The sequence below is a fragment of the Leucopleurus acutus genome (assembly GCF_964270905.1).
Source record: "Leucopleurus acutus genome assembly, chromosome: X".
Taxonomy (NCBI): domain Eukaryota; kingdom Metazoa; phylum Chordata; class Mammalia; order Artiodactyla; family Delphinidae; genus Leucopleurus; species Leucopleurus acutus.
The window spans coordinates 106,649,560-106,674,530 of NC_139148.1; the positions used below are offsets into that span (position 1 = coordinate 106,649,560).

Genomic DNA, 24,971 nt, shown 5'->3' on the forward strand with positions numbered 1-24,971 from the left:
GGGTAGATAAAGTGAAATTGGCTGTTCGATGTCGTTCTTTGAAAAAAAATAATTACATGATGGCATTAATGGTTGTGCCATGTAGTAGTCAGTCCATAGACTACTTCCAGATAGTAAGTTCATAGACTTCCCCTATTGAGAATTTGTCAGTCTCAAGGCATTGTGAAACCAATGATAAAAGATACTCTTCTTTAGATATCTGAGAATGTTCTGGACTATCTAACTTTAGAGTGATTAAAGATACATTAGCAGCTTTGTAGTGAAAAAATGTTCAGGTCCGGGGAGAGAAGTTCAGGGCAAGTGGAAATATAGAATAATTTGCAAGCATTTTTTGGGGGATTAGGACTGACTTTAGTTAGGAACATAAAATGTATTACTTATAGCTTTAGTTAAAATGATCATGCGTGTTATATTACGTTTAAATGTAGTGAATGGATCCCTGCTCCCCTCTCAACACAGTCACCTTGTTTTATTTTCATGGTAGCTTTTCCACTGCTTGCTATTTTCTTATTTCTTTGTGGTCTTCGCCCTACTGGAATTTAAGCACCATGGGAACAGGGGCTTTACTGTTTAATGCTGTTTTCTAACAATGCCTGGTATATAGTAGGTCCTTAAGAAATACTTGTTGAATGAATGAATTAGTCACTAATTTAGCTGGATATGATTGAAATATTCAGAAATAAATTCAGTCCTACTTGTGAATGTAACTAAACTTCTGAACTTAAGAGTGTCTCAGAGCTTTTTGTTTTTTTATTTTTTAAAGCAGTTTGAGAAGTGGGAAAAAGATCCGAGAGGCTTGTCAGTGTTACTATAGAATACAAGAAGTTAGAGGTAAGGCTAAAAAGGCACCAGTCTCCAAAGATCATTAAGTAAACTTTTTGCTGTGTGTAACTATGTCTGAACTCATTATGTGAGCTATGACTATTAGCATATTTTCTTATCAGTTTTATCTTCACAAGTTAAGACAAGCTTTTACTCTTAAGCATCTCATTTGGTGTATTTTCAAACTTAGACAAGTTTCTTTTACAAGTTGCAAAAGTTAAGAAATCTGATGCAGGTGAGAAAAGAGTAGTTAGAAAACTATATTGCCGTTTTGCCACCACTTTGTAGGGGGATTGATGGAGGGGGAGGTATGTTTGCTTTCACTGTGTTCTCCTGTGTTGAACCTATTACCTAATACCAAATTCTGAGTGTGCTGGTCATTACGTGTGTTAGTCAAATGTAATACTAGTGATGATTCCATTGTAGTTTTAGTGCATTGTAGAGTTTACGTAGCACTTCCACTTTGTTCTCATAATTATCCTTTAGGGAGGGAGGTCTTGTGGTATTCATGCTATTTTACAAATGAGGAATTACCCTTTTGGAGGAGCCAAACAACACGGCCTAAGGTCACACAACTAGAATTAGTAAATTAAACACTAGAACATACATCTTACATGTTCTGGTTCTGTGTTCTTTAGAACCATAGAATTTTAGATCAGGAAGAAGCCTTAAAGATTCTAAACTATATATATACATACATATATATACACATATATATGTGTGTGTGTGTGTGTACACACACACACACACACACACACACACACACACACACACATGAATTTAACATTACAAAGCTGATGTGCCAGGATTCTAACCCAGGTCTTCTCCTCATATCGAATCTGTATTGTTTCTAGTCTTCCCTGTCTTTGATTTTGGAGATGTGTATGCTACTGGATGAACTGGCTGTCTGATAACAAAGGTAGTTGGGTTTCTTAATATTTTTCTGATTCACATCTATGTTTGTAATGGTGAATAGCTTCCAAAAACATTTAAATGTATTTTGAGGCAGCTTGAGATAGTGGAAAGAACATAAGCCTTAGAGCCTAGCAGATTTAAGTTGGAATCCTATGACTTCTTTCCTCATTAACTGTGACATTGTGGAAATTTCCTAACTTCTTTGTTTCCTCATCTATAAAATGGGCAGGATATTACCTACCTTGAAAAAATCAAAGATAGTATAGTATGTTAAGTTCCTGACACATGGAATATGCTCGATAATGTTACCATTGTTTTATGTAGCATTCATACAAATTGACACGAACAGTTGTTAATGATCTTAAATGTTAGTGGATATGAAGTTTTCAATATTATTACTACTACCTGTTGATTTTTATTGGGTGCTAGGCACTAAGCTAAGTGCTTGATAAATCTGTCATTTTATTTTATTTATTTTTTAAATATATTTTAAAATACATTTATTTTTATTTATTTTTGGCTGCGTTGGGTCTTCGTTGCTGTGCGCGGGCTTTCTCTAGTTGCAGCGAGCGGGGGCTACTCTTCGTTGCAGTGCGTGGGCTTCTCATTGCGGTGGCTTCTCTTGTTGCGGAGCACAGGCTCTAGGCACGCGCGTTTCAGTAGTTGTGGCACACAGGCTTAGTAGTTGTGGCTCGCGGGCTCTAGAGTGCAGGCTCAGTAGTTGTGGTGCATGGGCTTAGTTGCTCCGTGGCATATGGGATCTTCTCGGACCAGGGCTCGAACCCGTGTCCCCTGCACTGGCAGGCAGATTCTTAACCACTGTGCCACCAGGGAAGCCCAAATCTGTCATTTAAAATCCTTAAGCAGGAACCACGCAAAGTACAGGTGCAAATCTCCTCACTTTACAAATAGCAAAAAATTGTAGGCATGCACCTTATCTCTAGCCAAGAGCCCTAAAATAAATGTTGATCTACTTGGATCTAATAATGATAAGATAGGGAATAATTAAACATAAAGTATGTACACAGGAAGCGGCATTAGTTATTGTAATGAAATACTGTGGTCAATCTTAATGTCTAACAATAAATAAGTAGGTTATAGTACATCACGTGTGGTGGAATTTCATGAAACTATTAGTAGTAGTTATTACGAATATTACAGAAATGGTAGAAATGCATATAGAGATGAAAAATTATGCACAGTTACATCCATTCTGTGGTTATAGTTTTGAAAATTTTACACCTAGACATTCAGGCATGCACATATGGACAAAGCCTGGAAAGAAAAATGAGAAAAAATGATTTATTAGTGTAATGGATGCTATATGATTATTCTAAGCGTTTTAAAGGTAATTTCGTGTGTCATTTTGTGGGGACCAAGGTCATATGCTTCCTGTGTAGTGTGCACTGAAGGACATCGATTGCCCTTAAAACATTCAGCGGGTTTAACCTAGATGACAGGGTCCAGTATACTGTTTCTTATACTTTGTGGACACTTTAAGTAATCTCAACTATTGGCTTTTTATTCTTTTAGTAAACTCTCAGCACACATTATCATTCAACCCATTGCATTTTCCAATGGAATTTTAGTGTTTTTTTTCTTCTCTTTGTTCTTGAACATGATAGCCACCACAAGTAGACCTACATATATAACTACTTTTGTACCTTAATGGATTTATTTGAGAATCTTAAAGTTCTTGGGCTTTAAACCCCAGATATATGTCCCACTGCAGTATTATGAGGGGAACCATCCATTGTAATCTTTTTTGCCCATTACTTTTTCTTGTCAATCAGCAAAGCAAATACTTTACTGCTCTCTGCCTTCCGAATTACTTCATATACTTTATGGTTGATATATTTTATGGTATGTGTGTTCTTTTCTGTTTCATTGCTTCCATAAAAAAGACTGGTTTAGGTGTTAGTTTGATTCCTTCTGTTTTTCCATTTATCTGTGAGTACTACAAGACACAGTGCACCATTGATTCTTGCATTTCTCATTTATATTCTGATTTTAAAACAAGCTTGTTAGAAAGAATTTGCCTGCTGCCTTTTCAGTTGTTTCCAGTTAAGGGTTGATTCTATGTGTGTCTGTCTGTCTCTTACGTATTTTATTTATTTATTACAACAATTTATTTATTTATTTAGGCTGCATTGGGTCTTTGTTGCTGTGCGCGGGCTTTCTCTAGTTGTGGCCAGCGGGGGCTGCTCTTCGTTGCGGTGCACGGGCTTCTCATTGCAGTGGCTTCTCTTGTTGCAGAGCGCGGGCTCTAGGTGCGCGGGCTTCAGTGGTTGCAGCAGGTGGGCTCAGTAGTTGCAACACAAGGGCTGTAGAGTGCGCAGGCTTCAGTAGTTGTGGCGCACGCGCTCTAGAGTTCAGGCTCAGTAGTTGTGGCTCACGGGCTCAGTTGCTCCGTGGCATGTGGGATCTTCACGGACCAGGGATCGAACCCGTGTCCCCTGCATTGGCAGGCAGGTTCTTAACCACTGCGCCACCAGGGAAGTCCCTCCCTGTGCCTTTTAAAAATGCAGAATTTTTCTGGGCATAGGACATACATATAATTTAGTGTTTTTTATTCCAGAAAAAATGGTATTGTAATTATTTCTCTATAATAAGTTAGCTTAGACATTTTTTGTTGTTGTCGTATTGGGGAGTTCATGGGGATGTGATTGAGGGCATATTTTATGTCAAAAGAATAGACTTTACTATACAGTTGTCCCTTGGTTTCTGTGGGGAGTTGGTTCCAGGACCTACTGTGGATACCAAAATCTGCAGATGCTCAAGTTACCGTGGTCAGACTTCTGTATCTGTGGTGGTTCCGCTTCCGCAGATTCAGCCAACTCTGGATCATGTAGTACTGTAGTATTTACTTGAAAAAAAATCTGCATATAAATGGACCCGCATAGTTCAAACCTGTGTTGTTCAAGGGTCAGCTGTATCTTTTCAGAGTGAATTGTATATAAGATGCAGTTTTTGTCCTCAAAGAGTCAGCAGTCAATACAGAAGGTAATTAAGGAAACAAAAACATTAAGAATACAGGATCATTAGGAACAGAAAGAGGTAGTGAGTATCTGGGAGACTTCAGGGAATGAGCCTTACAGAGGGTAGTGATTGAGGTTCAGAAGCAGTTGACCAGGGCATTCCAAACCAACCCCCCACCCCATACATTGCAGTAGAGTATCCAACTGCTCTTAGTTGCCTTAACATACCACGAGTTTTGATGCCTCCATGTTTCTTTGCTTGAGCTGTTTCTAATGCATGGAATGCTCCTGCATCCACTTTCCAGCATACTGTGCATATCATTCTAGATTTAGATTGGGGTCACCTGGAAACCATGTCCGAGCTCCCCTTACCCAGTTAAGAGCCACTTCCCTGGGGCTTCCTGTGCATATTTATGCCAGTGTACTTTCTTTTTTAATTTAAGTTTAATTTTATTTTTTTGGCCACGCCACATGGCTTGTGGGATCTTAGTTCCCCAACCAGGGATTGAACCTGGGCCCTTGGCAGTGAAAGTGTGGAGTCCTAACCACAGAACTGCCAGGGAATTCCCCATGCCAGTGTACTTTCTTATTTTTTTTAAATAAATTTTTAAATTTATTTATTTTTTGGCTGCATTGGGTCTTTGTTGCTGCATGCAGGCTTTCTCTAGTTGCGGCGAGTGGGGGCTACTCTTTGTCGTGGTGCGCGGGCTTCTCACTGCGGTGGCTTCTCTTGCTTCAGAGCACAGGTTCTAGGTGCGTGGGCTTCAGTAGTTTTGGCTTGTGGGCTCTAAAGCGCAGGCTCAGTAGTTGTGGCACACAGGCTTAGTTGCTCCGTGGCATGTGGGATCTTCCCGGGACCAGAGCTCGAACCTGTGTCCCCTGCATTGGCAGGCAGATTCTTAACCCCTGCGCCACCAGGGAAGCCCCTAAAAATGTACTCTTTAATGCTTTTTTCCATTTGAGTAAACTTTTATCTTGGGTTATTCAGAATTTCTAGAAACTGGCAGCTCCTGGTGTTTCTGTAGAAGATAGAATTGGAAAGAAGAAGATCCCAGTGGCAAATTGAAGTCTATATGGAATAAACTTCTTGGATATTTCAATCATGGTTAGCTTAAACTTGGGCAGTATCTTTTAGGAAAGACACATTTCTTTCTTGTGTAAAGAAGAGTGGTATGGTGACCACTGGTGGCTTAGACTTTGGGAAGCTTCTTAAGGACGTTCTGGGGGAAATGCATCATTGAGCTGTGGGTTTCTGGCATTTGTGTGAATAAGGTTCAGATGATTAAGTGGCCCAAGCAGGAAGGGGGAAGTGTGTTTACTTTTCTTCCCTAACTACTCATGCCTTCTCTGTCTCTAAAACTGGGTCATTCTGTATATCAGAAGTTGCTTATTCCATGACTTAACAGCAGCTTTTCTTAAAGTGGGATTGGACCCACCTACATAGGGGATTTGTGAATAATACAAGATGCCTGACACTTGTATACAGGTCTACTGAATGAGTCCCTAGTTGTGGGTCCTGTGACCCTGCATTTAAACAAGCGTTTATATGATTCTTATGCCCACTGGAATTTAAGAGAAGCACTCTCTTATAGATAGAATTTTCCATTATTTATTACGTGATCACCTATAAGTATGGTGGTGGAGCTGCTGTTCCCCTTTGGGGACATACAATTACAAACAATAAGTGCTTATTTGCTTTATAAGATTGATGGTAAAGTGTAGCTGTTGGGGATTTTCTGCTGCTCAAGATTTTGCTAGAGATCATTTTGTGTACACAAGTGTAAGGAAAAAATATTGTTTTTATTGCATGTATTGAACAAGGTGTGTAAGACATTTCAGGGGTTTCCTATGTGATAGTTTTAGACATTTACGTAAGCATAGAGGAAGGAAACTAACACCTCTCTTATATTTGAAATTGACTGATTCACAGGACTTTAAGAGCATAATCTCATTTGTTCTGAAGAGCTGATACGTGGATTATCCTAACAGGGCACCCATCTATTTGTGAAGCAAATATGCAGAAGGCAGGTTCAAGCCCAGAGTTTTATCTCTTACTAGCTGTGTGACATTAGGCAAGACTTTTAATCTTTTAGAAAATAATCTTATGAGTGTTTAGGGGAAGTCAATGATGTGTTATGGAAACCATTTCATTACTTAAGTATTTTGGTAAGGCTTCTGGTCTTTCCATGGTGGCGTGAGGGTGTTTTTCTTCTTGCATCTAATATAGAAATAACAAGGAGAACAGAAAAAAGCCCTCTGTAACTAAATTCCTTTCATTCTTTTTTACATACTTGGAGACATAAAACGTGCAAATCACAAAAAATGTGTAAGGGTGGGGGTGGGTAGTGCATCAAAGAAGCATGGAGAGTAGTGAGCTAGTTAGCCCAGGGATGGCTGATCTGAGAAATCTCAAGTGCAAAAGATAATAACATCCTTTGTATGTGGCAATGGGAGTAGATAAGGAGGTGAGCGGGCTGGAAGATAAAGCCCTTGTGGACAAGGTCAGATTAGGAGAGATGGTAGGGCAGTATGTAATCACTATTGCGCAAAGACGCCATTATAGCAGGAAGTGATCTGTCTCCTTGGAAGCAATGGAGAGAATGTTTTGCTTTTTGAAGTCAGCAAGAAAGAGGTCATCAGCCTGTTAGGAATGTGGGCAAATGACATGAGCAGGGAGAGTTTATGGAAAAGACAGTAAGAATGGCTCTTAAATATAAGGAAATTAGAGAAGTGCAAATTAAAACTACAAGTATCACTTCTTAGCCAGACCTATTTGGTTCCTGATTTTTATTAGTGGGCAAATACTGCATTATCCAAATCTTCTGGTTTACAAGTTTTGAATAACAAGGGATTTATTGAAAATGTATGTTTGGTTTCTGAGTTTGTGAAGTAAAATTTTATGTAGGGAGATTCACCTATAACCTGAATTATCACTTTTCATTTTAGCAGATTGGCAAAAATTTGGAAGTCTTAACAGTGCACTTAGCTGTACAGAAACACACCCATACATAGGTTGGTTGCTGGTGGAAGTACAAATTGGTATAACCTTTGTGTATGGAGGCCAATTTTAATATTATTTGTTAATATTACAAATGCATATGGCTTTTGGCCAAAATCTGCAATCATGTACCAGTTGGTATGAGGGACAGCTTATGTGTTAATTGACTAAAATGACCAAAGCAACATGGAATTAAATATTGTTCAAGTGGTTAAAACAGATAGTTTTGGTGTTCTAGTATAGATGTTGAAGAAATTAATTGGAAGAAAGCATTTGGGTGGTGGTGGGGGGAATAGCACTGATGGACACAGATTTAAAAATTTTTTATTAAGATATCATTTACATAAAGTCCAAGTTACTCTTTTTAGTGAACAGTTCTGTGAGTTTGGGCAAATGTATTATATAGTTGTATCACCATTATCACAGCAACATATATTACAGTTCCAATATCTCTACCCCCGAATCCCTCCAAAACTCCTTGGTGTGTGTTGCTCTTTTTTTTTCCAATCTGAGCCCCTGGCAACCACTGATCTATTTTCCATCCATAGGTTTTTTGCCTTTTCCAGACTGTCATATAATTGGAATCATACAATAAGCAGCCTGTTGAGTGTGGCAGCTTTCACTTAGCAGAATACATTTGAGATTTGGCTGACTCGATATATCTGAAGTTTGTTCCTTTTTTACTGTTGAGTAGTATTCCATTGTATGGATATAACATAATTTGCTTATCCATTCACCAGTTGAAGACATTTGGGTTGCTTTCCACCTTTTGGTGATTACAAATAAAGCCACCCAATTTTAGGGCTTCCCTGGTGGCGCAGTGGTTAAGAATCCGCCTTCCAATGCAGGGGACATGGGTTCAAGCCCTGGTCCAGGAAGATCCCACATGCCGTGGAGCAACTAAGCCCGTGCGCCACAACTAATGAGCCCACGTGCCACAACTACTGAAGCCCGTGTGCCTGGAGCCCATGCTCCGCAACAAGAGAAGCCACCGCAATGAGAAGCCTGTGCACCGCAATGAAGAGTAGCCCCTGTTCGCCGCAACTAGAGAAAGCCCGCGCGCAGCAATGAAGACCCAACGCAGCCAAAAATAAATAAAATAAATAAATTTTTAAAATCATATTAAAAAGCTATTTTAAAAAAAGACACCCGGGCTTCCCTGGTGGCGCAGTGGTTGAAAGTCTGCCTGCCGATGCAGGAAAAAACGGGATTGTGCCCCGCTCCGGGAGGATCCCACATGCCGCGGAGCGGCTGGGCCCGTGAGCCATGGCCGCTGAGCCTGCGCGTCTGGAGCCTGTGCTCTGCAACGGGAGAGGCCACAACAGTGAGAGGCCCGCGTACCGCAAAAAAAAAAAAAAAGCCACCCAATTTTATAGTTGAAGGTTTTTACATTTGAGTCTAGGATTCATTTTGAGTTAATTTTTGCATATGGTACAAGGTATGGATTAAGGAACTTTTTTGGCAAATGGATATATAGTCGTTTGAAAAGACAGTCTTTCTTCATTGAAATGCCTTGGTGCCTCTGTCAAAAAGTGAGTGACCATATATGTGTGTGGATCTATTTCAGGTCTCTATTCCATTGATCTGTCATAATCACCATTTACAACGTCTTGATTACTGTAGCTTTATAGTAAGCCTTGATACAGTGTATAGTGTAAGTTCTCCAAATTTGTTCTTTTTTAAAATTGTTTTGACTTTTCCGATTCCTTTACTTTTTCATCTAAGTATCAGTTTGTTGATTTTTTTGGGGAAAAAAACTTCTAGGATTTAGATTAGACATTTTAAAGTTTGATTTTGGTATAATTAATACTAGATTCATAGGAAGTTGCAAAAACAGGAGAGAGGTCCCATGTATCCTTCAGTTAGTTCCTACCAATGGAAACGTCTTGCATAACTAGTACAATATAAAGACCAGGAAATTGACATTGGTGCAATCCACAGTGTATTCAGATTTTACAGTTATATGTGTGCTTTTTTGTGTGACTTTGTGTGTTTTTAATTTTGTGCAATTTAACACATGTATAGATAGATGTAACCACCACCACCATCAAGATACAGATATGTTCCATCATCACAAAGATCCCTCATACTACTCCTTTATTGTTACACTCATCCCCCTCTCTCACCTTCTTCTATTCTGTTCCTAATCCCTGGCAACCACTAATCTGTTCTCCATAATTTTGTCATTTTGGAGGCTGTTCCATAAGTGGAAATCATACAGTATATGCTGTAGAGATTGACTTTTTTTCACTCAAAATAATTCCCTTGAGATTCATGCAAGTTGTTGCATCCCAACAGTTAATTCCTTTCTATTGATGACTCATATTCCATGTACTATGGTTTGTTTAACCATTCACCCGTTGAAGGATATTTGGGTTCGTATTAGTTTGCTTGGGCTGCCATTACAAAGCACCACAAACTAGGTGGTTTCAACAAATTTATTGTGTAACGGTTCTGGAGGCTAGAAATCCAAGATCAAGGTGTCAGCCAAGTTGGTTCCTCCTGAGGGCAATGAGAGAGAATCCATTCTATACCTCTTCCCTAGCTTCTGGTGGTTTGCTGGAAATCTTTGGGGTTTCTTGGTTTATAGAAGCATCACCCAGGTCTCCACCTTCATCTTCACATGACATTCTCACTGTGTGTGTCTGTCTGCAAGCTCCCCCTTTTATAAGAATACCAGTCATACTGGATTAGGGCCCATCCTGATGACCTCATTTTAACTTGATAACTTTTGTAAAGAACCTAACTTCAAATAAGGTCATATTTCAAGGTACTGGGGGTTAGGACTTCAAAATAGGAGTTTGGCTGGGGGGACACAATTCAACCTATAACAGAGTTGTTTCCAATATTTTGCTATTACGAATAAAGCTGCTCTGAACATTCATGTACACACTTTTTTGTGTGTGTGTGTGGTACACGGGCCTCGCACTGTTGTGGCCTTTCCTGTTGTGGAGCACAGGCTCCGGACGCGCAGGCTCAGCGGCCATGGCTCACGGGCCCAGCCGCTCCGCGGCATGTGGGATCCTCCGGGACTGGGGCACGAACCTGTGTCCCCTGCATCGGCAGGCGGACTCTCAACCACTGCGCCACCAGGGAAGCCCCATGTACACATTTTTGTGTGGACATAGATTTTCAGTTTTCTGGGATAAATGCTCACAAGTAAGATTGCTGGTTTTTATGGCAAATGTGTGTATGGTTTTAATTTTTTATCAAAATAATCTATATATAACGTTGAATAAGTTTAAGGTATACAATGTGCTGATTTGATATTTAAGGTATACAGTGTGCTGATTTGATACATTTATATATTGCAAATATGATTACCATAGTAGCTTTAGCTGACACTTCTGTTCCGTTACATAATTATCATTTCTTTTTTTTGTGGTGAGCTGTATGGTTTTTAGAAGAAACTGCTAAACTCTTTACCAGAGTAAAGATATAGCTGAGACTACCTTACATTGTTCAACCAAATACTTCAAGTTTTTAAAAATTAATTTTTTTGGAGTGTAGTTGCTTTACAATGTTATGTTAGTTTCTACTGTACAGCAAAGTGAATCAGCTATACATATACATATATCCCCTCTTTTGGATTTCCTTCCCATTTAGGTCACCACACTGCATTAAGTAGAGTTGATTTTTTTTTTAAAGCTAGATATTTCTTTGACTGTTTTGCCATAAAGATACAAGCTTTGTTTCCTATTTACTGTATAAATAGGAGACAAATACAGTATTCTGAGTGTAGATGTCAATTGTCAGTGTCTTAATTTATAAAATTACATTTTAAAAGATATCAATAGTTATGTTGTATAGTATGCTTTTTCACTAGAAAGGTGTTCTCAAGTGATTGATAAAATCTTGTTAATGTTTGATACAAGAGACGCTTGATAAAAGGGTTTAAATTTAAATTTTTTTATCGTGGTAAAAAACCCCGTAAAGTTTACCATCTTAACCATTTTTAGGTGGACAGCTCAGCAGTGTTAAGTAAATTGACATTGCTGTGAAACTGATCTCCAGAACCTTTTCATCTTGCAGTTCTGAAACTCTGTACCCATTAAACACCTTCCCCTTTCCTGCCCCCCCACCAAAATGTGGTAACTACCATTCTGCTTTCTGTTTCTATGAATTTGATACTTTAGATAGCTCATGTAAGTGGGATTGCACAGTATTTGTTTTTTGTGACTAACTGGCTTATTTCATTTACAATAATGTCTTGAAGGTTCATCCATGTTGTAGCGTGTGACAGGACTTCCTCTTTTGTTAAGGATGAATAATATTCCAATGTATGTATATGCCCTGTTTTGTTCATCCATTCAGCTGTTAATGGACATGTGGGTTGCTTCCACCTCTTGGCTACTGTGAATTTGCTGCTATGAATACGGTTGTGCAGATATCTCTTAGAGACGCAGCTTTCAAATATTTGGGATATATATCTGGAAGTGGAGATTTGCTGGATTATATGGCAGTTCTATTTAAAAAATTTTGAGGTACCTCCATACTGTTTTCCATTGCAGTCGCACAATTTTACAATCCTACCAACAGTGCACAAGTGTTCAATTTTTTCCACATCCTTGCAGGCACTTGTTGTTATGTCCTTTTTATTCTAGCCATCCCAGAGGGTGTGAAGTGGTATTTCATTGTAGTTTTGATTTGGTTTCAATTCAAGTGCTTTGTCCCTTTTAAATTTGTGTTATTTGATTTTTTTGTTGTTGAGTTGTAGGAATTCTTTGTATATTCTGGATATTAACCTCTAATCAGGTATGATTTGCAAATCTTTTCTCCCATTCTGTAGGTTGCCTTTCACTCTGGTGGTTGTGTCCTTTGTTGTGTAAAAGTTTTGATGTAGTCCCATTTGTCTGTTTGTGCTTTTGGTGTCATATCCAAGAAATCATTGCCACGTCCAGTGTTATGAAGCTCTTCCCCTAAGTTTTATTCTATGAGTTTTATAGTTTTAGGTCTTACATTTAGATCTTTAATCCATTTTGAATTAATTTTTGTATATGGTATGAGATAACGAATGATCCGACTTCATTCTTTTGCTTGTGGATATCCAGTTTTCGCAGCAGCATTTTTTTGAAGAGAAACCCCATGGAGTGGTCTTGGCACCTTTGTCAAAAATCATTTGAATGTGTATTCAAGGGTTTATTTCTGGCCTCTCCATTCTATTTCATTCGTCTGTATGTCTGTCTTTTTATTTTTTAATTAATTTTATTTTTGGCTGTGTTGGGTCTTTTGTTGCTGCATGTGGGCTTTCTTTAGTTGCAGCGAGCAGGGGCTACTCTTCATTGCAGTGCGCGGGCTTCTCATTGTGGTGGCTTCTCTTGTTGTGGAGCACGGGCTCTAGGCGCGTAGGCTCAGTAGTTGTGGCTGAGCCTACGTGCCTTGTGGCACACTGACTCCGTAGTTGTGCTTGTGGGCTCTAGAGCGCAGGCTCAGTAGTTGTGGCTCACTGGCTTCGTTGCTCCGCGGCATGTGGGGTCTTCCCAGACCAGGGATCAAACCCGTGTCCCCTGCATTGGCAGGCAGATTCTTAACCACTGTGCCACCAGGGAAGCCCTGTATGTCTGTCTTTATGCTAGTATTGCACCTTTGTGATATGTTTTGAAGTCAGAAAGTGTGTTTCCTCCAACTTTGTTCCTTTTTTCCTAAACTGTTTTGGTTATTTGGAGTCCGTTGAATTTTATGAGGAATTTTTCCATTTATTTGTGACTTCTTTAATTTCATTCAGCAGTGTTTTATAAATTTCAGTGTTTGAGTCTTCCACCTGTTTGGTTAGGTTTGTTCCTAAATATTCTTTTTGGTGCTATTGTAAATGGAATGGTTTCCTTTTTGGATTGTTTGTTTTTAGTGTATAGAAGCACAACTGACTTTTGTGTGTTGACTTTATATCCTGCAACTTTGCTGAATTTGTTTATTGTAACAGTTTTTTTGGTGGTGGGGGTGAAATCTTTAGAGTGTTCTATGTATAAGACTATATCATCCGTGAACAGAGATAATTTTGCTTCTTTTTTTCTGATATGGGTGGCTTTTATTTCTTTTTCTTGCCTAATTGTTTTGGATAGGACTTCCAGTACCATGTTGAATAGCAGTGGAGAGAGAGAGCATCATTGCTTGTTCCTGATCTTAGAGGGAAAGCTTTTAGTCTTTTACCATTAGGTACGATATTAGCTGCGGGCTTTTCATAAGTGTTCTTTATTATGTTGAGGTATTTCCTTCATTGTCTAGTTTGTTGAGTGTTTTTATCATGAAAAAGTGTTGAATCTTTATTTATTTATTTATTTATTTATGGCTGCGTTGGGTCTTTGTTGCTGTGCGTGGGCTTTCTCTAGTTGTGGTGAGCGGGGGCTACTCTTCCTTGCGGTGCGCGGGCTTCTCATTGTGTTGGCTTCTCTTGTTGAGGAGCACGAGCTCTAGGTGCGTGGGCTTCAGTAGTTGTGGCACACAGGCTCGGTAGTTGTGGCACATGCATTTAGTTGCTCTGCGGCATGTGGGATCTTCCTGGACCAGGGCGTGGACCTGTGTCCCCTGCATTGGCAGGCGGATTCTTAACCACTGTGCCACCAGGGAAGTCCCAAGGTGTTGAATCTTATCAAATGCTTTCTCTGTATCAGTTGAGGTGATCGTGAGGCGTTTTTGCCTTTCATTCTGTTAATATGTACATTACAGTAATTGATTTTCATGTGCTGAACCAGCCTTCCATTCGGGGAATAAATCCTACTTTGGTCATGGTGTATAATAACTTTTAATATGCTATTGAATTTGGTTTGCTAATATTTTGTTGAGGATATTTGTATTGGTGTTCATCAGGGATATTGGTCTGTCGTTTTTTGTAGTGTCTTTATCTGGCTTAAGTTTAGTTTTTAAAAAGTAATTTACATGTTTTAATCTTTATTTAGGAAAGCTTAAGTTTAGAGAGATTAAAATAATTTTGGAGTACAACATATATGTGACTCTCCTGTCATTGTCATTGTGTGGAATTACCAGCCTTTTAGATTTGAAATGAGAACTTGGAAGTGCCTATACTGTGTTCATAAACTTTATTGTGAAAACATGATTTCTGAACTTTAATATGAATATAATTCAAGCCTGTGAATTGTGTACTGTGGATGTTAGTAGGAAGATTAGTGGTTTATATCAAGTGGATGCGAATGCTAGGTATTTTAATAAAGTGTTACCTAATCAGACGTGGAAGGGACAAGAAATATTAAATATAGGACTTCCCTGGTGGTCCAGTGGTTAAGACTCCACGCTTCCACTGCAGGGGTTGTGCAATCCCTGGCTGGGGAACTAAGAGCCACATGCCACGTGGTGCAGCCAAAAAAAAAAAGTATTAAATATGTAGCATGTATGTTCTGTTTGCTGCCATAATAAAATGAATAAAAAATACTGTGCTTCGTAGTAGTAACTGCAGTTCTAAATTTTAGATTAAAATTTCCCATTGTCCTCTATAAAGTGATTTATTTTACACTTTATTAACCGAATTGTATCTAAGTTACAGTTGTGTCTCCATCTTCATGTGAGTTATTAATAAACACTCAAGATTTCATTTAGATACTTTTTAGTGCCTTGAATAAATGTGAAAGTGTTTTTGGTGTAATCAGTCTGAGAGTATGTGAAATAAAAATTTGGATTTCCCTCAAAATCTGGGCGGGATTATCCTGTCTTCATCAACTTTGTTATGAAATCTGCCTTGATAACCGCTATTGATTGAAATCTGCCAGTGAGCCAGTGGTGCCCAGCGCGAAGTGGATTTGATGGTAATGATGCACTGTGCTTATATCATGCTGTATACCATTTACAAGTGTTAACACATGAAATTAGCTCGTTGTTGTAAATTTGATTTTCAGATCTAGACATTCATTTATACTAGCTAATTTTGTCTCACCCCTGAAATGTCGAAAGCCACTACACCCAGTAGTAATTGCTGCTGTTTACTCATGTCTTAACATACAGAAAGTTATGTCAGTGGGGCACATACATACTTTAAATTATTGCAGAAGGCTAACTTCAGAGTATGATATTCAAGTATAAGTGAGATGAAGAGTGAACATTGACAGTACTTCAAAAAATGATTCATGATTTAGCTGTTGACCTTGCAGACTGAGGTATGATTATGTATTTATTTATTTATTTTTGGCTGTGTTGGGTCTTTGTTGCTGCGCGTGGGCTTTCTCTAGTTGCGGCGAGCAGGGGCTACTCTTCATTGCGGTGTGTGGGCTTCTCATTGCGGTGGCTTCTCTTGTTGCGGAGCGTGGGCTCTAGGCGCGTGGGCTTCAGTAGTTGTGGCTCAAGGGCTCAGGAGTTGTGGCTCACGGGCTCTAGAGTACAGATTCAGTAGTTGTGGCGCATGGGCTTAGTTGCTCCACGTCATGTGGGATCTTCCTGGACCAGGGCTTGAACCCGTGTGCCCTGCATTGGCAGGCAGATTCTTAGCCACTGCGCCACCAGGGAAGTCCTGAGGTATGATATTTGATAGTATGTGATAAATATTTACCTGTTTTGATATTTATTTTGCGATAGGGCCAGATAATGTCTAGTCAACAGCAGCTGGTTAGGCAAACTGGGGAAGTAGCAGACTTGGAATTAGATAGTTTATATATGTCCACTGTATCAGGTATGATATGGTATCCAGTGTCTAGCAGCAGTCAGTGTCAGTATGGTAGACAGATGAGAGGAGGACAGTATTGTGGCATTTGGATTAGGGCAACTGGAGAGACACAGGGAGACTTTTTAGGGTAGGTTTAGGGGCAGGATTTCAGTTCCTGGGATGGAGCTGGTAGATACATTACAGCAAGAACAAGGCAGAGTGTTGATCCTTGGATGACTAAGGCACAGGGTACGACTGAGTACAGAGTGATAGAGTAGTGGGTCTGCAGGAATAAGGCAGAAGCCTTTTCTTATCTCCCGCCTTTTCCCCCCTCCTCAAAATGGTAGCACTTTGTGCATGTGAAGTTAACGATGGAGTGCTAGATTTTCTACAGAAATCAGAACTGATGGTCGAGAACTGGGGCAAGCTGCGTAGGTTGGGCCAGGTGATCCTAATTGTGGTTAGTACTTGAGTCACATTTGGAAAGTATTGGGGAATGTGGGTAGACAAGAAAATAAGGAAGATTGCTGAGCATATACTATCATACATTTAAAAATAGGAGGGGAACAGGTGGATGTTTCCAGTTCTATCTGGCTTAGTTTCTGGCAGTGTATAGTGATGCCAGATGTGTGTAGACTGTGCCCCAGCTTGCTCCTTCCCCTCTTCCTGCAAGTAAAAGTTGTTTTTGAAGTGTTGTGTTATTAGGTGTGTTCACTTTGTCTACTTAGTTATTTTAGAAAGTTTTTTTTTTACTTTTGGCCTTCCCTTTCTTCTGTATATTATTTTTTAAGTTTGTAAGGGCAGATATTTGACCTCCCCTACCGTTAGTTAGGAAATGTAGACAGGATTATTAATTCTTTTACGTATTTAGATTTCTTCTAGTCCTACCTTCTCCAGATTACCTATTCCTGCACTAGAGCAGGTGCTCCCATTAGAAATTCTTTAGGACTCCTTCCTAGTTTGTGGAAAGGAAAATACATTTGCAAATGATTTATGTGGTAGGTGTAATGTGAGTATGCTATCAAGAAACACTTAGGTTAAAATTGTGTTGCTGGCCTGAATATACATGATCATTGTTTGATTTGTCATTCTTTTCACCCTGTTGTTTACTTAGAAGACTATTAGCAGAAATTAGGGAGATAAACAGAGGGAGGAAACATATCTTTTTGAGCAAGGAGAAATCTTTTTTTAAAGGCTTTTTTCATTTCTTGCCCTACCTATGTACTCAAAGTTGCCATGTATCATTTGACATAAGGAATGATAGTGACTTTCCTGTTTTGAGTAAATAACTCCAGGAACTAGTCTCCCTTTTCTTTCACAGTCTCATCCTAAATGACAGACTTCTGTCTGCTATCTCCTAAGAAAGTAGATAAGCCAATAAAAGGAACATACCTTTGGGTCTTGTCGGGAGTTCATATGAAAGTTTCTGTTCCCTGCTAATCTTGAGTAGGTGAACATAATAAAGATATTTTATGATAGAACTCAGTTTCTTTTTGTAGATGTGTAACTTTTTGACATTATGTATCTGAAATATGAATAGATCAGGTTTTAGCAGCAGAGATAGTTTTGTAGTTCCTCTCAGTTCAGATTTTAAGAGAAGACATTGAAAAATAAATATCCACCCTCATAATTTACTTTTTTTCTTACTAACGATAACATCGTAATTAAAAATTTAAAAATCAACCACATTTTCACCACTCTGATATGTTAACTGTTTTCCTTTGTTTTCTTTTTGGTTAATATTGTATCCTAATATAAGGCTTTAAACTTAATCAAACTTTACCCATGTTGCTACACAGTCATCATATGTAGTTTCAGTGTATGAATATGAATTACATTTTTGTACCGTAAGTTAATCCATGGCTGGGCATTTAAGTAGTTCCTATTTTTAAGTGTTTGCATTATAATGATGGTGGCATTTCAGAAGGGTATATACGTTTCCAAGATGTGATCCTTATAGATAGAAGAACGTAACCCTTTTGGGCTAGTGTTAAGATGAGGGTGTGACGTGTGGTATATGTGCTGAATTTGCTAGCTTTTAGCAGTTGACTATTTCTGCATTTTTAGGGAAAGAATTAATACACCAGCTACTTTAAGTGCTTCCCCCACTCCCCAATAACATGTGAGTTCTGAGGGACCTTGTTAGTTTTGTAGTTTTTTATTTTCTATCTTGAAACCACTTGGGATTGAATTAAAGGAACTTTGAAACAATCATTCTTCTATAAAAAGAAATCAGAATTACCTTAAGTTTTTAAAACAATATCAAAGAAAAACGGGTTGTTTTTTGTGTATTTTTACTTTTTTGGCGGTGGGTGGATAATTTTAATCAAGTCATTTTTTGGAGTTAAGGATGCAAGCATAATTATATATATTTAGTATATATTTGTGTTTATATGCTAGAGTAGTAGGTATCCAACAGGTTTTCAGCAGTGGAAGAAGAAAGTTTTTTTGTTACTGAATTAGTTAACTCGGGATCTAAACTGAGTAACAGGCCCTAAACATAGATTCATTATAGATAACTTGAAAAGTATGGTGATCAAATTTCAGCTTTTAGATCTCTGTTTATATCAAAAGCATTACTGCTGAGAGCGTTTACTTGAATTTAAGGTATAGAATTAAAATATATATAATCACCTATTTTTAATTTTAATAAATCTTTAATGGCAGTGTATTACACACTTGAGCCTAAGGAAGTGGTTTTACTTTAAAGTATGTTATTCAACCTATCGATAAATGTGTTTGCTTAGTTTTCAGTAAGGAGAAGCAGAAGCTAGTTGTTATTGGATGTATTTTTTCCGAAAAGGGAAATAGTGATTGAGAGTTAAAGCAAATTTTATTTCTGTGCTTTATCCTCCAAAGCTGTTGGAATGTTAACTCTCTTATAGTAGTTATAGAGAATTGGTACAAATGCTAAAAATCTCAGAGCTTTTCTTTGACATTAGGTGAGAGCTCCACCTTGTGATCTTTGAGCATATTTCTTAAAAATTAATAACCTACATACAGTAGGCCAGAAATGGTGTGGTGAGTTTGATTATTAAACTTATACTTTTATTTGAGCATTATGTATTCTTACAGTTTGGGGATTCCCAACTTAGGTCAAATGGCATTAAGTACATTTAAAGACCTTGTTTGTGAATTTTTTAATGAAAATCTTTGGGGGAAGCAAATTGTATTTATGTATAGCTGTAGACATTTAAAATAAAAAGGGAAAAATTCGAAGTTCTTCCTGCAGATAAAGTTTATATTCTTGAAGAAAAAAAACCGCAGACCAATGCTAACATATCCATCATTCCCCCTACCCCTTTAAATTACACAACAACTTTAATATATATAATTTTTTTGAGCTATGAAGAACTGTTTTGGTGGCAAATTGGTTATTTAGAGCATGATTACAGTAGTAAAAACTCAAGATACATGGAATTTAATATTATGTTTAATAATAGGTTGCATTAGAGGAAGGTGCCTTTTCCTAGAAATATATTTTCACATTTACTGTTACAGGTAGTTCCATAAGGGCAAGGATCATTGCTCTCCTGTTCACTACTGTATGCCCAGTGCCCACTGCTGCATTTGGCACATGGTAGATACTTTTACTTGGTTGGATGGATTTTTAATATTTAGAAACTTTTAAAAACAGGTGTTTCACTGGGATAGGGAGTTGGCTAGTTTAATAATTTTTTCTAAACCTATCAGACCCTGGCATGATATTTCTTTTTAAAATACAGACACCTTGTCTGGGAGACTCACATCTTTATAAATTCTATTTTTCTTTTGTGTTTTCTTTGGTTTCTAATTACCAAGTACATGTTAGTATAGCCGTACTTTGAGAAAAATAAGTTGACCTGGCAAGACTTCTTGTACACTAGAAATTAATTCTGTGCTATTTAGAGGAATGTAGTATATCATACAGTACCTGTTTTATTTAGTGCTCTCTGCTTTTCAGAGCTGATTCATTCTTTATGTCCTTTAGTAGAATACATTTATGAACTATCTTTAAAGTCTGCTTAAAAACTGTATATTTAAGGAATGCATCAAGTTTAGTTTTATAAAATGCTTAGAGAGAGAGGGGAGGGGACAGGTAGGCAAACAGACACAGCAAGCTCTTTATTTCCATCTTGCCATCTAGATGACCTGATGTGTTGGTTAGAACTTATTATCTCTGTACCTCTCCAGCTCACTTAAAAAAACAAAATTGTTCTCTTTTTAAAAAACAGTTTTCTTTTTTAAATTAGTTGGGATTTTTAGGAGGCTAGAGTGTATCCTACATGTGATGATGGCAAGTCTCAGAACTCTGATATACTACTTAGATAATTCCTTAGGTTACAATAAAAAAAAAAAAAAATTAACAATTAGTGGTCTTGGAGGGGAACAATCCTGGGACCATGATTTAGTGTGAGAAGACTATACTAACAGTGATATCTAAATAAATATTTTACAATATGAGTATTCTTCAGAAAAAAAGAAACTCAAAGTGGTGGTATAGACAACCCTTGATTAGGGCTTAATTTGTATATTATTGATTCTTGTTTCTCCTCTTCATTATTTTGCTATTCATAGTAGCTTAATTAGAGTGAGCAAGGAAATGCAGTGTTTTGAACTTTTGTATGTTAATTATATTAAAAAATTTTTAAAAAATTATATATTAGTAGCCATTTATGATGTTTTTTCAAGATTTAAACTTAATGGAAAAATTGAATGATCAGTTTCTTGTATAAAGTTTACTCTGCTGGAAGAGATCATTAGAAGTTCATCACTATGTGATATTTGAATATTTATTATTAATTGGATATGTTTAGTCTTTAGGTGGCCACCAAGTATGAGATTTGCTTGGAAATAAAAGCATAAAATTTTAAAAGAAAGTTATACATAAGATTCAGAGCTTCAAACCCAGTCTGTTTTCTCTTTTTTGTTATAGATTTGTCATTTGCTTTTAGGTCACTCTCTTGTTTAGGAACTGCATCTTCCTATGGCCAAACTTACTTTGGTCACAAATGGCATTCATCTGTTGTCCATATGACATTATTGGTATTTAAATTGATTATAAGTTCCTTGAGGGAATGGATCAGAGCTAACATTTTTTCCCCTTTCCTGTTCAACGCAGATGGTATTATCATGAAGTGTAGTTATTTATTAATAAGCCACGCTTTTGGACCGTATGTTTCTTCTATGGTAGAAGAACCTGTTTTTAAAGTATTTTAAAATTATATCTTAGATTTTTTTTATTAGCTCCTTTTAACTATACTGTACATCATAAGCAGAAAGCTATAGAATTTTCAGGCGTCTTGTATTATGGTTTAAACTTGTCATAAAGATTTTAGGATGAGTAAAAGTCTCATTCTGTTCCTAGTTAGGGTATCTGTCTTTTTAAGCAAGGCTGGAGAATCATAACAAATTAAAAAAAATAATTGTAGTAGAAGCTTCTTTCTTTGTATTTGTTGTTACTGTCGTGGGGCTACAACAGTTGTAACAAATCCGTATCTAGAAAAAGCAGAAATCCTTATTTACTAAAACACATTAGCAGACACTTGGAAATTTAGTTTTGGGGTAGATATCCTTCCCAATATTTTTGGCGTGTTTATAATAAATATGGCGTTCTCCCCGCCCCCCGCCCCCTGTCCCTTTTAAAGGAATTGTTTGTCTTAGAAGAAAGAAGCAAACCATCATTTTACCCACGTAAATATATGAATATATTTCTGACATTGGGGCGTCCCAGAAGATGATAAAGAAATGATAGCAGCTCCAGAAATACCAACTGATTTTAATCTACTTCAGTAAGTATATTATGATAATCTCTAAATACTCATTTTTTCCACAAAATGGGAACTGTATTAACTTCAGTTAAAGTTACTTCTGCTTGAGAAGATATAATGTTTCAGTATAAAATAGCATGCATACTTGGAAATAGTTTATATCAATGCTTACTGAGTTCTGTAACAGTAATTCCATGCCTTTTTTTGTAGTATATTTTATAATTTAGATCCTGGAAAATTTATTATTTTTGCTGTTCAGTTCTTTGAGTCCATACTTGGTTTTACAATAGCAACTGTTTTGAAGGGAGTGTCATGAAATTCTTAAAATGTTAAGTGTTCTCATTAGTAAGGAATATATACCATGCAATACTATTTAGGATGTAATGTCAGATTTCTGTTTAAAATCAAATGACAGGCTAAAACAAATGTAGGAGGGTAGGACATGCTTTCCTTTTTTTTTTTAACCCCCCAGAAACAAATTATATGCTAATTGGTCCATAAAGTGACTTCAACATAGCTATTTTCTTTACCCTTGTCTTAAAAGCTACTGTACTCCTTATTGAGCTTTTATTCTCATTACTCTTTGATGTTTTGATGTAGGAAAGAATTTGAGCTGCTATATGCAGCAGTGGTTTTCATACTAAGCTCCAGTTTCATGAGGTACCTAAGTGAAGAGTGAACCTTTAAACTGCTCGTGGACCCCCATTAACTTTACGCACACATATACCACATATTAGGGTCTTTATAAGACTTGATTTAAAAACAGAGTCTGGTTGCTAAAAATTTTGAAAACAGCAGATATCCTTGTACATAATGGTGGCCAGTGTCTGCTTTTGATGTTTTATAGATTTTCATTTTTTAAATAATTTTATTATTTTCAGAGTGTTAGGGGTCTGTTGGGATATTGCCAATATTTCAAAGTATGATTTTAATGTGATTTTAATCCCAGTTTATATTGACTCTACTTTCAGATTCTTGAGGAAAATTTCTTGTTTTTGTTTGAGGGAGGATATGGGATAGTCTGAGAAAAAAATTAATTTTTGGTTTGACTACTATAAAATTATCTTATGAAATTTCTCAAATACATTAATACAGTAGAGGTAATTTAAAAGGTTTGCGTTATAAGCTAGACTGTTGACCATTAGAATATCTCGAGTAATTAGAGCCTGAAATAGGATAATGGATAAGAGGGAATCGATGTTGTGGAGGTAGAATAGACAGTATTTGATTGGGTATGTGAGGTGGGGGCAGGGTAAAGAGAAAGGAGTGGAAGATTCAGTCGTGTGATGGATGGCTCATGAAGTTTCCAGCCACTAAAAGGTGAACCCAGTATACCCCATAAACATATTAGCATATGTTAATTTCACCTAGGATAGGTTTTTGTTGTTCTTTTGATCTTAAAAACAGAAGGAAGCATTAGAGAAAGACTCACAAGAATATTTCTTCTCTGGTTGGGGATATTTTAGACTCTTATTACCCCATTTACTCACTTCAGTTTTCTTCAGAAGGTTTTCCAGTTAGTAATTAAGCCTCTAGTGGCTCATTCTTTTAGTTGGGATAGCCTGGAGATGAGGATTAAGAATGTAATTGAGCCTTTGATTACTCTTTGGCCATCAGAATATTGGCAAAGACTAGTGATTGCAGACTTATAGCATTTACTGAGCTCTCTAAGAGAGCTAGTGTCCCACAGATATCTTGGGGAAGAAAGAAGATTACTTACACACCAAGATGTTTAAAACCATTTTCAAAAATTTTTTTGCAAAGCCATATAGGCATGTGGGAAGATTATTGATGGCAACAGTATTCTTAAGATGTAAGAGGCATGAGTTTCAAGGTTAATATTAAGTAGTCATTCAGTTTTGAGTGCATTAACTATGGGAAATGGTGTTTATTACAGGCTCTTTTCCTCGCAACATTATAGGACATAGTTAGGATTGCCACTATCTTCAATACATTGTTTAAATAACTTTGTAGGTAAGTGCTATAAATAGTAATTTTTTCCCCCTGCTAGCATCTTAACCATTATTTTAGATTTATAAAGTATTCCTAACTCACAGCCTCTGGACAACTGGTTATTATAACAATAAAAATGGAAATAGAAGAAATCTAGTTAGAGAAGACTAGCTTTAGAAAGATAGTCTTTCACTTTGATTCTATTTATTTTAAACAAAACTGACAATAGTTTTACACATTTAAAATGGTAAAACCTTTATCTTTTATGTGTGTTGTTCAGTTCTAAAATCCATTGTGACCCAAATATTGATACTGGGTATGCCTTGCCTTAAGCATTTAAGTGTGGGTCTGTTACTACTATTTAGATAGATAGACCCATGTTTACATATATAGGAAGCATCACACATGTGTATTTAAATTGGTTTACTTCCATTTTGCCTTAGAAAATCCAGATTATACAAAGCACCCCTCCTACTCCAAAATGAGGGACAGTTTCTTAGAACTATAAATCTATATTTTAGAGATTAAAGAGACTTCAGAGATTTCATTCTTTCCTGCATAAACATTGTTTGTAGATGAGAAGATTGAATGGTTGTCAGTTGTCCAAGATCACAGTTTCCTAGTACCGTATTAACTAGAACCAGTTTTCTTGACTATAGCTCAACAGCTTTTTGCTTCATAAAGGATTTTGATCAATTAGCACACTTCCCTACCCTGTTGATTTAGTTTGTAAAAATGTTTTACGTATATTCTTTGAGAAATACATGTTTTGTATAGTTACACTTAGATTATGAATATTTTTGTGTTATATAGGAAAGGTCATAAGATCCTTAATATTGCTAAAATTCCCTAATAAAGATTATCTCATACCTAGTGCTAAAATACAGTTTTACCTGAACACCATGGTCTTTGAATCAGAAAATGAAACCAGCCATTCCAGTAGAACACCACGTTTCCTAGAGTTAAAAGTT

The 24,971-nt window shown here is 37.2% G+C and overlaps 1 protein-coding gene across 5 annotated transcripts in view; it reads left to right on the forward strand.

Moving 5' to 3' along the window:
• STAG2 (STAG2 cohesin complex component) overlaps positions 1-24,971 on the forward strand; it is a 117,411-nt gene that overhangs the window by 19,384 nt on the left and 73,056 nt on the right. For all 5 annotated transcript variants that reach the window (XM_082865060.1, XM_082865064.1, XM_082865062.1 and 2 more), the window contains exon 2: positions 21,925-22,068. In XM_082865060.1, coding sequence (XP_082721186.1) covers positions 22,025-22,068 — 44 coding nt within the window. In that variant the 5' untranslated portion in view covers positions 21,925-22,024. The remainder of the gene's footprint in view (positions 1-21,924; positions 22,069-24,971) is intronic.